At 45.8% G+C, this 13,157-nt stretch overlaps 1 protein-coding gene across 1 annotated transcript in view; it reads right to left on the bottom strand.

Moving 5' to 3' along the window:
* LOC143349785 (nephrin) overlaps positions 1-13,157 on the bottom strand; it is a 135,353-nt gene that overhangs the window by 58,548 nt on the left and 63,648 nt on the right. The window contains exon 5 of the mRNA XM_076781312.1: positions 4,827-4,937. Coding sequence (XP_076637427.1) covers positions 4,827-4,937 — 111 coding nt within the window. The remainder of the gene's footprint in view (positions 1-4,826; positions 4,938-13,157) is intronic.

The raw sequence follows: 13,157 nt of genomic DNA, 5'->3' as shown, positions 1-13,157 counted from the left end.
GTTGCTATCGACAACAATGGAAATTCAAGCGCGACGAATTTTAGCTAACAGAGACTCGCATTCGTCTCTACGGTGCGGTACACCGAACGTGATAATTACGCGCAGATAAGGCGATTGTTCCGGATCTCTTGCGAAACGTACCTTAACGCGCAATTAATCGCCACGTAGCGCCTCAGACGCCCGAGAACGCAACGCGTTTACACACCGCTGGTAAACGTTTCAGGATAGCAATTTCGCGAAAGAAAAGAATGTTTTGGTCCGGAAATTACCCCCTTTTCGATTTCGTAAACGAATGTCGGTACGCGACGTTGATGAAACGTTAAGTTTAGATATGAAAGTTCATAAGACGCGTTATTATGGCGTCTTTTTTTTGTCCCGGTGTGTAGACGTACGGGCAAATAAGTGCATTTCGGTGTGGATCGGGTTTCCCCGGAACGAGCCTAGAACTCGTTCATTCCGAAAGCGAATTATGCGCCGCGAGTGCTGGGAAACGACGAGTAGAGAGCGGTAAAGTGACAGAGGCGAGGGATTGTGGAGTCTGGGGTAGGCAAGAGCCCGGTGGAAAGGGGAATCGAGGGTGAATGTCACATGCTCTCGACTTTCCGGTTTGCGTCGCGGGGAATTATTTCATTGCCTCTGTGAGAGGCGGAAGTAGAAAAGGTGGAAGTAAGGGACCGAGGGATTACCAGGGAAAGAGAAAGAGGATCTTTATTGCTCTCCGAGCCTCCAGCTGGTATCATGGATGGCACAGGTATATATTACGAGGGTCGCGGACTGGATACGACTCGGTCGTAATAATGTTACGCGACAGTGAAGGAGGTACAATAAGAAACGAATTTTAGTAGCTCTCTCGACGGTGTCCGTTATATTTATACGAGTCTCGATGATTCCATTTTTCCAACAGACCGTCGTACGTCGTGCAATCCGTTCCCGCGATTTTAATTCGCCGTGAAACAGCATTTGATCAGATCCGATCAGGAACGAAGTTATAATTTCCGGAATTCCATGATCCCGCGAACAATGCTTTTACCCGCCATTGTGTTCGGAGCTTCTTAACGATGTCTGGCAAAGGTATTATCTTCAACTTTGGAATGTTATCAGAGAGGGTGCTCGTTCACCTTAGTGAGCATTACCGCGAGTAATATTCTTTCCCTTTAAAATACATTTATTTATTTTTTATCGACGCTACCTGCAAATCGCGCGAACAATGAAAGAGAAACGTACCGCGGTGCACGCGTTTCTCGTTGACTGTTTGGCGCGTAAAAACAAAGGATTTGCCATGCCTCGATGCAAAATTACTTAGAAAGTGACGCTCGAACGAGAGGAGCGTCGTCGGTGAAGACACGGTGCATTGTGAGATAACAAAGAGCGATTACAATGGAATGAACGCCTTGAGCTCAAACATTTACCCTTTGACCTTAGAAGACACCGATTTATTTAAACGTAAAACAAGCGTCTACGATGGTTTAGGAAGTTTGCTCGAAGCGTGGCGACGGGACAGGTGGAAGGAAACGAATGCCCAAGGGTCAATCGGATATACGTAGACGCGTAAGAAAGTTACTACGTACGTTAGGCGATCTTTCATATCAAATATCTCCGTCTTGGGGATTTATGTAGCACGTTTTCGAGAGAAGAGTGGTCCCGTAAACAGGCGACAGATCGGATTCTCCGGTGAATACGAAATGCACTGCGCAGCGCGGAACGCAAAGAGAGAGGAAAATATAAATTTGTCGAGAGTTCCGTCTCGCCGGATCTCCGGCAGTCTTTCTTGTTCGTTCGTTGTTCGGCTACTCCGGAGTTTCGCCAACACATCGACTACCTGTGCCACGCAAAAGAGAAAAACTTGGTAGGAAGTTCGTTTCGCCGTCAAGTGACAAATCGTTCGTCCGATGAACCTACCCTTCTGCCTGGCCGCCGTTTGAAAGCCTCGTGTAATCTTCCTCGAGGACCGGCGGGAAAGGTTCGCGAAGAGAAAACGAAAAAAATTTCTCGCCGAATCGACGGAACTTCGGGCCGAAGTTTAGTTGCCCCGTTAATTTCCGAAATTTCATTATTCAAAGTAATATTGGACGTTTAATGGAAGTCAAACATTACGAAAGTTTGCTTCGCGAACGCCGGGAATTATTTTTTTTTTTTGCAGAATTTCCACGGAACGAAACTAGTTGCATCGCAGTTCATTATGGTCGTTTAATGTTGTTTTAATAGGTAGAATTTAAGCGATGGATAATACATTTATTCAACGACTTATCGAAGCGGTGGTCCATCGATAGCGAGAAATACTCGTGTTTTCGATCGATCGGTCGAGCGACTGCAATTGTCCCGATTACGTTCGACATCGCGCACTGTATTATCCGTCGAAAGTTTCGCGACATTTGCCAAAGTGCGCATTCGGGAATTTGTGGTGTTTCGTAGGATAATGGACTTTTACGAACGACTCGGAATCCCTCGTTTCTCCTTTTTATGGTTCTAACGCGAGGAGATTTCTGTCGATCGACGAACATCGACGTTAAGAGTCGAACTCTCCGACGTCGTGACTTCGCGAGACCGTAACGTTTCGTAAAATTACGCGAATCGACTCGAATTTCCCGGTGTTTTTGCGAAAACAGTCGTTCGACATATCAATAACGTGAGCTAAAGCAATCAGCAAATATATTCGTAACGATTCATTATTGACAGTACGATAATTACCAAACATAGCTGAGCGTTAATCACGTTTCATCCGAGCAAATAAAATCGTACGGAAAGTTCTATATTTGTAGAATTTTCGTCCGTTGTTTGGGCGCATTAGGATCGTAAACGAGGCGGAAGAGTATGGTTGACGTCGATAACTCGGATAAAGAGTGTAAGTTTAGCAAGATGGCTCGTCTGGGGTAATGATTGTCCGACGAAGGGGATAATTCCTCGCGTACTCGTGGCTTGCGACGCGCGAATGCCAGTTTGGAAGATTAAAATTGGCGCCGAGCCAGGGTATTCATCGCGCGACGCGACGCGAGGCGAGGCAAGGCGACACCAGCACCGCGTGGTGTCTCGGAAAAACCGACCTGTACTCTTCTAGCCTCTTCTCCATTGAGCCGTCTTCTTCCTCCTTCTACTTCGCCTACTTCGTACTTCCTTCCTTCGAGTACGCGAACGCCGTCTCTAAATGGAATTGGCCTCGCGCCAGTGAATACTCGCGGTTCAAGGAAATAGGATTTCTCGTTCGGTACGTAAGATTTGAAAGACGTTTACGCCTCTGAAACCTCTTCTGCCGCGATTTACGCGCGATCGCTTATGCGTGGAAATCTCTCTCGCTAGACGTCGAGGCAGATATTACTGCGCGAAACGCGACCCGTTCATCCTAACCCAACGTACGATCTCCCGCGTATCTGCTCGAAATCGCGGTAGTTTTCCTCCCAATTTTATTTTTACGCTACCAATCTTCGCGATCATGATATACCCTCGCGAATGATTCGTTTTTTATTTTAATTTAAAAGATTTCCTGACGTCAGTACCGAAATAGCGATCGATATTAGCGTCAGAGTTGGGTGGAAAGTACGGTTCTTCAACGATAAAACTGGATCCTCCACCATTGGTGTTGCGAATAAGTTGTTCATTATTGCCAGGCGTAGTTTCCAACAGAATGTACGGAAGTATGCTCTTAATAGCTATTTAGTTGGATAGTTTAGCGTTTCTATCGAAGTAACCAGCGAATTTCGTTTCCTCGAATTATAATACGCCAACTTAACGTTCTACGATTAATTTAAATTACTGATAGCGTAGTTCCCCGCTGTTTGGAATCGTTTAGCGTTAGAACGAAGGAAACTGTTACTTTCCAGTTTTCGATTCCTTTAAGGGCGATGTTCTTTCCAGGACAAAGTATCCGTAAAAGGTTTTCGTTAATTATAGTTTCTAGATTCGACCGTGTCGATCGATGAAGCTGACTAGCCAGGGTGACGTTTTACGGTCCCATTGTTTCGCGAATCAAGAGGCACAATGGTTCCCATCGAAAATACCGTTCGCGTTCGAGTGGTATCGTCAACGAAACAAATATAACGTTAAATGGTTTTCCACGGCGGCATATCAGTCCGTTATATTCGATTCGGTTCAAATTCATTGTTTATTATTTTTTCATAGAACTTTCATTGTAACATGTTTTCAAAAATTAACTTTTATTTAAAGGATCATATAATTTTTCGAGGTACGAGGTTGACGAGTTCTTTCAGACGCGAGATTCTAGGGCTCGAAAAAGATCCCCGAAAGCCGGTTCCGGCATTGTTGGCAGAGCTACCGTGTCTTGGCACCCTGCAGTTCCTCCGAAATCGCCATATTTGTTTCGCCAACCATACCGTGCGAACGTCTCGACAATACGCGGCTCTTTTCCAGCACGAGCGAGCCGGTCTGCCTTTCCGTTCATTTTCCGAGGCACCAGGCACATCGAATTTATGTTGGCGAACGAGTTTCCTCGAACAGAAACGCCACGGTTGAACGTGGTTGTCGTGCAGCTTGATCAATTATGATAGATGCTCGGTTCCTGACATTTCATAAACGACGGGTAGCTACTTATGATAATTTCGCTTATCGCTCTAGAGCTATTTCTAGCCGACGATCCATTATTTCCCACGGTAGAAACGGTCCTATCAATTAAATCGGCGGAAGCATCGCGATATAACATTTTCTCGCTAATCAAAGTCGTTAGTAATCGTTAGATCGCTAGATCTTATTTCCTTCGCTTATTTCGCTTGCCAGTTCTTCCAACGATGGCAACGAAAGTGCCAGGGCACGTAGTCGATAATTTTAAGTAGTCGTGGCGTTAATGGGTCGGACGAAAACGTACGGTCGACACTCACCTCCGTGCACCTCGCAAACAAGGAAGAGGTCGGCTCCTTCGGGATAGGCCTCGAGTAGTTTGCTCATGTCTCTCCTCTTCGCGTCGTAGATTATCGGCTTGGCTGGCGGCACTGCGAACAGAAAACGGTGGGGGAGGGGGTTGAAGACGTGAGTCACAATACGTTCGAGACATCAAGTGGAAGCGATAGAAGCGGGGGCGGACCCGCGACGACGACGAGGAAACGGAATAAAAGCAACGGGGGGATCGCGCGAGACGGAAACGATGGAAGGAAAATAGCTTTCGCTCGGCTCGACGCTTCCTCTTTCTACGCCCGGTTCCCGTCTTCTTCTTCGACTCTTTCATCAGCCGGCTCGGTCGCGATACTGTCGCGGGTAAATGCAAACAGGCCGAGTTTCATCCACGACGCGCGTCCTCCATCGGATGCTGGATGGAAATTGCCTCCGGCTATCGTCGCGGCAACGGCTGCTGGAACCGTACACCCCCGCGCTCTTATACTGCTTTCCCGCTAAGAACGAAACTGCGTTCCATCCGTTTCCGAGGCGAGGAAGAAGCGGGTGGTTCGACCGAAACGAGGAAAAGATCGCGAAGTTCCTAGCTGCTAAAACGCTAGAAAGGAACTCTCGTTTGGATAAACTCGATAACCGAGGATGCGCGTCGCTTTCGGGGAGCGTAAGATATTCCGCATACGATTCGCCTCGATTTGGGACCACGTGCAACCATCGTGGCCGCTTCGCACTCTTCGCCATCTGCTTGGAAAATATCTATTGCTATTACGTTTTGACCTTTGACCGCGTGGCGATCCCAATCGCTGAATTCTTTAATAAGTCTACGCGTCTAAACGTATTTTAATCGTTGCACCGAGCGAAATATAACAGGCTGCTCGGCCACCTCTGGGGAAAATTTTAATGGGAGACTGTAGAAGTCAAACTAAGACGAAAATCAAGAATACCAATTTGTTGATTGAGGTTTTGTTACAACGTTATTCACGTTTAAAGTTCTATAAACTATAATATAATTTCGGCAAAATTAAAAAATTTCGAATCGTTCTAAAAAAATTATTTTCGATTGCAGGGGTCAATTACAATCATTTTTGGTGAATAGACATACCCCCGAATTCCTACTCAGTTTCGAGAAAAAAATTCATTACCGAAAATATAATGTCTGACCATACCGTTGATATGTTTCACTGAAATTTCATGAGAATATTTAAAATGTCATAACTTCTGAACGGATTGGACGATTTTGATGTTTAAAAAAGCAAACTACGCGTATTTTAGTGAAGAATAAGTAGAAATTCCAAAAATATTTGAAAAGTTGTCCCTTGACACCTTAAAATGAGGGAAACCCCATAAAAGTGGTCCAATTTTCGAACGACCACAACTCTTACAATAGTGAATATATTTCAATGAAATTTTTGGAGGAAGTAGACTTCATGGATACCTACAAAAAAGCGTTAAACAACATTTCAGTACAGCGCGAAACAAAATTATTAAAAATCGAAAACGAATTTTTAAGAAAAATCGACAGGGGGTAGGTGCTTAAATTTTTCGACGAAAAAGAAAAATTTCAAATCGTTCTGGAAAAATTATTTTCAGTTGCTGGGGTCAATTACAATAATTTTTGGTGAATAGACATACCCCCGAAATCCTACGCACTTTCGAGAAAAAAAAATCTGTATCATGCGGAACCTTAATAACTTTTTAACGAAGCGTCAACCAACAAATCGGTATTCTTGATTTTCGTCTTATTTTGGTCTCTAGAATCTCGCATTAAAATTTTTCTCAGAGGTGGCCGAATACCCTGTATAAATTATTAAAAGACGGTTGAAGATCGTGGCGAAAGGCAGAGCAGCGGAAGGCAATCAACGGCTGTCCGTCCGTGAAAAACGAGCTATTTTGCATACAGCTTTCGTTCCTCGGTTAATTATCCAGAAGACTATAGTCGCATAATACCGAGGGGAATGAAATTAAAAAAGAAACCCGCGTTAACAGCGAGATACAAGCAAGAACGTTTCGCGTTTACCAAGCAGCGAGCGCATTGGAAAGGAAAGTGGCAAAAAGTTGTGCTCACGGACGGAAAGAAATTCAACCTGGACGATTCTGACCGGTTTAATTAAATAAAATCTTTGGCAAAATGTTCCGCGAAGATGCTCGTTGAAAGGTTAGACGGTAAACAAATTTCTTCGAAGCATCCGTACAGTTGAAAGTTGTAATACTTTGGAAGACGATTGCACGTAAGGTTTCATCCAATTTATTGCTTGCTATTGCATTCGGTGTTTCGCTACGTCATCGTTTCGGGGATTCCCTCGGACTGCTCGGCTGTTCTTTCCCTCGAGGAATCGAGGTTCTTAATCGTATTCGTTCGAGCGCCGGCTATAAAATCGTAATGCGAGCGCTCGCTGGCCGTGGATCGATTCGCGAAACGAGGGACGATACGGTTTGCAAGGGATTCTCGTTCCTGCATCCTTTCTCTCGAGAACGATTACCGTTTCAGCGTCGACGCGCGAGAGGCGTCGTGCAAAGGAGAACGAAGAACTCTAGGCGGACGCGAACGACTCGACGATCTCTGGAGTTTGTACAACAGACGGACGTCGTAATCTTGGCCGAGATTACAGCCAAGGCCGCCCAAGACGGCGGTTTAGTAGCGCTAATGCCGGCATTCACGACCTTTTATAGCGCGTTTATCCGCTGCCTCGAGCCACCCCCGCACCTCAGACGCAATGTCTCTCGGTTCAGCCATTGTTCTTTCGACAATCGAGCGTTTTCCTTCGCTCGTCGTCGTTTCGAAAGCATCTTGTTTCGATATTCGCGCGTTACTCTCGATTCCGCGTAAACGGTTCTCCGTCGGGGTCCGCCCCCGGTATTCCCGGGTTCGGTATCGACGGTGTTTCTTCCCAGAGACCGTTTTCCAGCGGTCGTAAACCCAACGGGGCAGAAGAGAAATCTCCGGAGAGCGACGATCCAAGCAATCGCGTGTTTTCGAAAGCCCGAGGAACGCGCAGGCCGGACGAATTCTTTCGAGCGGTTAACGCGGCTCGCGTTCAGCGATCGCGCGTCGGAAGGAATAACGTATGCGAAGCTCGGTCATAGCTTCCGTTCGCTTCCGCGAACCGGTCTGGAAAACTTTTACGGAAATTCTACGGCGAAGGGGATGCCGCGAGACGCCGGCGTAAAGCGCGGAACGGAGGAACGGGATTACCGGAGTGACTTCTCGAGGAAGGGCTCTCGCGTTTATGGCGTTGTGTACCGTGTTGCGCGAGACCCTCCGGCGAGTTTCGCTCGTAAAGCTTTACACCCCGACGCAGTCGCGTTACGTTTAACGGGAATCGCGGCTACGAACGATAACAGGGACGTATCACGTCGCTAATTTGTCGATTAAACGCCGTAACGAGAGCACGAAATCGGAGCACGTCGGAATATTTTCAAAGCCAACGATCCGCGCGGACTTCGCCGTCGAGGGAAGCTTTATCCGGCGACGGGTCGCGGGTTAACTCGAGATTTTGAAAGGACTCACGCACGGCTCGTCGTCCCTCTCGGTACAAATCTCTAGATCCCCGGGTATAATCTGGAAACTTTGCGGTGAAAACGGGGGAGGACGATCGCGAGCCGAGGAGCTTTCTGTCCGCGTGGACCCCGATAGAGGCGAAGTTTTTTGAACGACAACGTGCAAACCGGACTCGGCCGCTGGCTACGATAGCCGACGGCCTCTCCAGATCTGTTGGACCGGGAAAATATATTGCTAATAGGGTTTGCAACACGGCCCGTTAGTCGAGAGTAATGCGTTACCGCGGCGGGCGCGCGTTAAGCTCGTTTAACGGACTTCACTTTCCTACCTCCACCTTCGTTCGACCCCCTCGACACACACGGGGACTTTCCACGACACCGATCGGATTTATAGACTTCTAGACTGTATCACGCACTCGTTATCGAACACTCGCCCTCGACCCGTTTGACGTTTCATTCTTTTTCCGAGAGCATTTTTTAATTCTTCCTTTAATCCTCTCCTTCGAACCCCTATTTTATTCGCTCTAAAGAGATTCGTTCGCAGTTAACGGAGTCTGGTAGGCGACCCGTGTCCCTCGTTTTATTATTATTTGAGTCGAGGGGAAAAATTCACCTCTTTTGTTTGAATTTAGGATTCTCGTAAATACGAATTCCGATTCACCACTTTGTTTCGCACTCTGACAGTTCGTTCCGCGCTCGTATTTCATCGTTCGGTTCCGCGGCTCCAAGTTTCCTCGGTTTGACTTTTAAAGGTATTCTCAGGGCACGGGATAGGCTATTTATCATCGCACCTCCGCCCTACGGGGATAAGTAGTAAAGAATTATAGATAAAACTTAGTCGCGTCTGCCCGACACGGTAAACGGAGGTATTAAAATATCAGCAAAAGTCCAACCGGAACCGGAGGGGGGCGTTGTCGTAGACGGTAACTGGAAAACGTATGAAATCTCGCTTAAACTTGCTCCTACGCGGAAAGCATTTATGACATAATTTGTTGGAAAGTAAATTTAAGCCCTTTTTTGTTCTATACAAATTCCTAACGCGGGGGTGGCCGCGGGTCACAGTCACTCCGTAATATAATCCGACGTGACTTTATTTTATAACGTCATCCTCCATTTTCATCGTAGACGAATAAACGGTTAACGTATGAAAATAATAGCGCACACAGAAACGCGACGAACCTTAATTACACGCGTATGCCTCGCAATCCTTTCATAGCAATCCTTCGTACCTCTTTTAGATTTTATCCGTGTATTTTCAAAACTATTTACGTCACACGGGGACAAATGCTGTGCATATTTAAAACACCTGACGCGTATTTTCGACGCTTCAGACTTTGGGAGGATGCAAAAATGTAGATTTTTAAAATCGAAGAAGGTAGAAATCTTCGAATTAGCAGTACAGGAAGTGGATTTCAGTGGTTCCTTACTTCTGTCGAGCGTCCATGTCTCGAAGGCGTCGCGTCTGTTTCGCGGTTTCGAGCGCTAAACTCGCGTCGCCAGTCCGTTATGCGCGATATCAAACGTGTATTTGTTTACCCGTGCGTGTTTCTCTGACTCCGTGCGAACGAATATCCGGTTGTATGCATCTCGTAGACGTTTTCCACGTAACCTCTATTCACGCGCGGATAGAACCTGGCGAGTAGCTATCTCTTCTTCGCCACGAACCGGATGCACCATTTGCAGGATATACTCCGACGCTATCGAGTCGCGACGTGCTCGAGCGTACACTTTCATCCTTTCCCCTTCGTGGACTCGCGACGCCGATAGATTTAATCTTTCCCGAACGGATGTAAAGATCCACCGGATAAACATATTTTTATCGTACCACGGTTTTTTCATAAACTCGTCGCGACGAACCACCACGAATCAATGTTTTACTTTTTCTTTGTACTTAAAAGTACACGGTGAATTTTTAAAAACTAGTAAAATCGATTTTGATAAAATAAATTTATTGCACTTTTACGTCCGGTAATCGCATAATAAGCAAAAATCGTGTATTTCTTTGAGGGCTGTTTCGTTAATTAAAGTTAATTAACTCTACTGCGAGTAAATACACATAAATATAAATAAATGCATAGTTAGCCAGGTACGTGCGAGACCCGTTTGATCTTTGAAGGACTTAAATATTTTATGTTCCTAAAAGGCAATCTGTATGCATGCTATGTTCTGAATACAGAAATTACTGCGTTGTAGAGGTTGCAGCGTTATAGCTCAGTCAATTCTTTTTAGAAATTATTGCAAGCTTTTGGATTAATTTTCTTGAATGCTCGTACCTTTGAAATATTTTTTAAAATTAAGGCCGTGGTTCGCTGAATTTTTCATCGAGATCTAGATAAGAGACGCGATAGTATTCACCGGCTAAAGATGCGATTATGGCGATCTAACGACGTAATCGCGACGTTAATGCCGGAAGCTATCGGTTTATGTTTTATCGGTGTTCTCTGCAGAAGCGCGGAAAATGTTTCGATCCGCGGAATGGAAATAGACGTCGTTAAAAAATGATTCATTCGCGTTCGTATTAGTGCATTAGTAATGGTATTATCCGGGAGAAATGATCGGTAACGCCGCGTAACGCCCGCGATATTTCAGGAATTACGAATATTACCGTATTTCAGGAACGATATTTGTATCGTACGCGTTACGATCGCTCGATCGCCATCTTTCTTCTTTTTATATTTGTTTTTTTTTTGTTGGTCCAGCGAGTATCGATTAAATATTGCGAGAGTTCGCGATACACTGGCTCGAGGGAAGAGATCGCGTTACACATATAACTTTTCGGTTCGATATCTGTTATGGTAATCCAGACAAATTCTTTTTTCCCTCCCCCGCAAATATTTGTACGAGGTTTCGAATCGAACGATCAAAAAATTTTTATTTAATTTTGGGTCGAGTGTGTTTCCCGGTGCGGTTCGATCGCTCTAAACAAATATGTTCGCGAGGTTGTTGGACGGTCCGCAACGTTTTTTTAGAAAACATTCTACGGGCACTTAATTTTCGAGCGGTTGCTGACATTTTCCTGAATTCTCTTTCGAAATATATTTATTCAAAAATAATAGATCGCCTGAGGTGTACGACGAATCGATCAAACGTGACAAGAATATTAAATATGCCTTTCTGTCTATGTTCAATGACGTTCGACGCTTTTACACGGAAGTTTTTGTTCAAGTTTTTGTGAAAAAGCCCCGAGGTGAGAGTAAATTCTTTCGTAGGCGAGATAACGCGGAAACTGCCGTACCGCCATTTGTCACTCGGTCTTCCACGAGGATGATTTCCGTCGAATCGGAGGAAATCATCGACTGGAAACGCGTGGAAGCGGCTTTCGAGTGGAGAGAAGTACGACGAACCAAACGGGTAGGATCAAACTAGCTAGCTGCGATCCAGGAATATGTCCGTTGATCTTCGTACGCGACTGTATTCGTATCGCGTGCAACTGTTCTCGATCGTCGAAACGGTTCGTTCTTTATCCCCGTAATTTGTCATCGTCGCAACAAACTGCCGGCGTGACTCGTTCGGTAATTCTCGCTCGTCGCACGTTGCGGTTTTCCTTTTGCTTTTCATTCGCTTAACGACTTTGTTCGTCTAATAAAAATAGAGCATACCATACTCGAAACGACGCGAACTTTCTCAACGACGTAATACAAGGGGAAGATGAAAGTGTAATGTTATGGAAATTGGGAAGAACTTGTTTAAAGGAAGGAACCTGGGAGAGTGTCGCAATGGCGAAGGGACAAATTTTAACAGAATCTGGCGATTAGGAGACGAGGAATATTTCAGTCGCCCGGAATATTGAAACAGCGGAATAATGTGGCGGAATTTACGAGGACTTTGGATACACGCTGGAGAAACGAGGGCAGCCGAGAAGAAAGACATGGTCCATAAACCACATAGCGATGATCAAATAAGGTGGCCGCCAGGGATTAGAAAAGTATAAGTTTCAAGAGGAATGACGAAACGCGACGGGAAGGATACGGAATAGTAAACGAGAAAAAATAGGACCGTACAGAGTCGGGACATGTTTGCAAAAGTACCAAGATGGGCCAAAGATCAGAGGTTTATTTTAGAGTTTGTCAGTTGCGAACAAACCGGTGTCGTAACTCAATAACACTATACATGTAATTATCGTTGGTTTCGTGGGTACATAGTAAAATTTCTATGGTTGAAAGAAATTAGAATTGGACCTTTATAACAGCTTAATGGGTTTCTCGATGCACGATCCCCAGAGGCGTGTACTTTCATGCTCGAAACTCCTATCTGGACACGTGAATTTCCAGGGCAAGCGAGGGGCTGAAAGTATCCATAAGGGAAAAATCTCGGAAACGTAGGGATATTTCCAAGTACGGTCGCGTGCCACAGGAGGCAAATGCCGGTCCAGGGAAAACATTTCGGTTTTGTTAAGTAAACCGTCGTGGGAGTCTCGTCTGCGCGAGGGTGTGCACTCGCGGAAAATATTGGAACAATGGGAATTTATCGAATTCCCAGGACACGGCGCGGTTGCATTCTGGCGTTTTCGGTCGGTGGCAAGCCTGTCTGGCGGACGTACGTGCGAGAGGCCGTTCAGGTGTGCGGGTGCACGGTGACTTATCGCGTTGCATCAACCTTCCTGCCGCGTGTTGGTGACTTTCTGCGTGACTTGGATATCGGGCCGAGCCCACGTAACGATTACCGTTAAAAATTTAGGAAAATTCCGACGCCGTGGGGTGGAGGCGATGTTATTTTCATGCCGGCGCGCCGCGCCAACGACGCCCTCCGTTTCTCGCGTATGCGCCGCACGTATTTCTTTGTGTATTCTCCTGAATCGCCTCCCCCGTGTACAGTGCAATTGTACT

The sequence above is a fragment of the Colletes latitarsis genome, chromosome 14 (assembly GCF_051014445.1).
Source record: "Colletes latitarsis isolate SP2378_abdomen chromosome 14, iyColLati1, whole genome shotgun sequence".
Classification (NCBI taxonomy): domain Eukaryota; kingdom Metazoa; phylum Arthropoda; class Insecta; order Hymenoptera; family Colletidae; genus Colletes; species Colletes latitarsis.
This window is presented reverse-complemented; position numbering and strand designations above follow the sequence as displayed.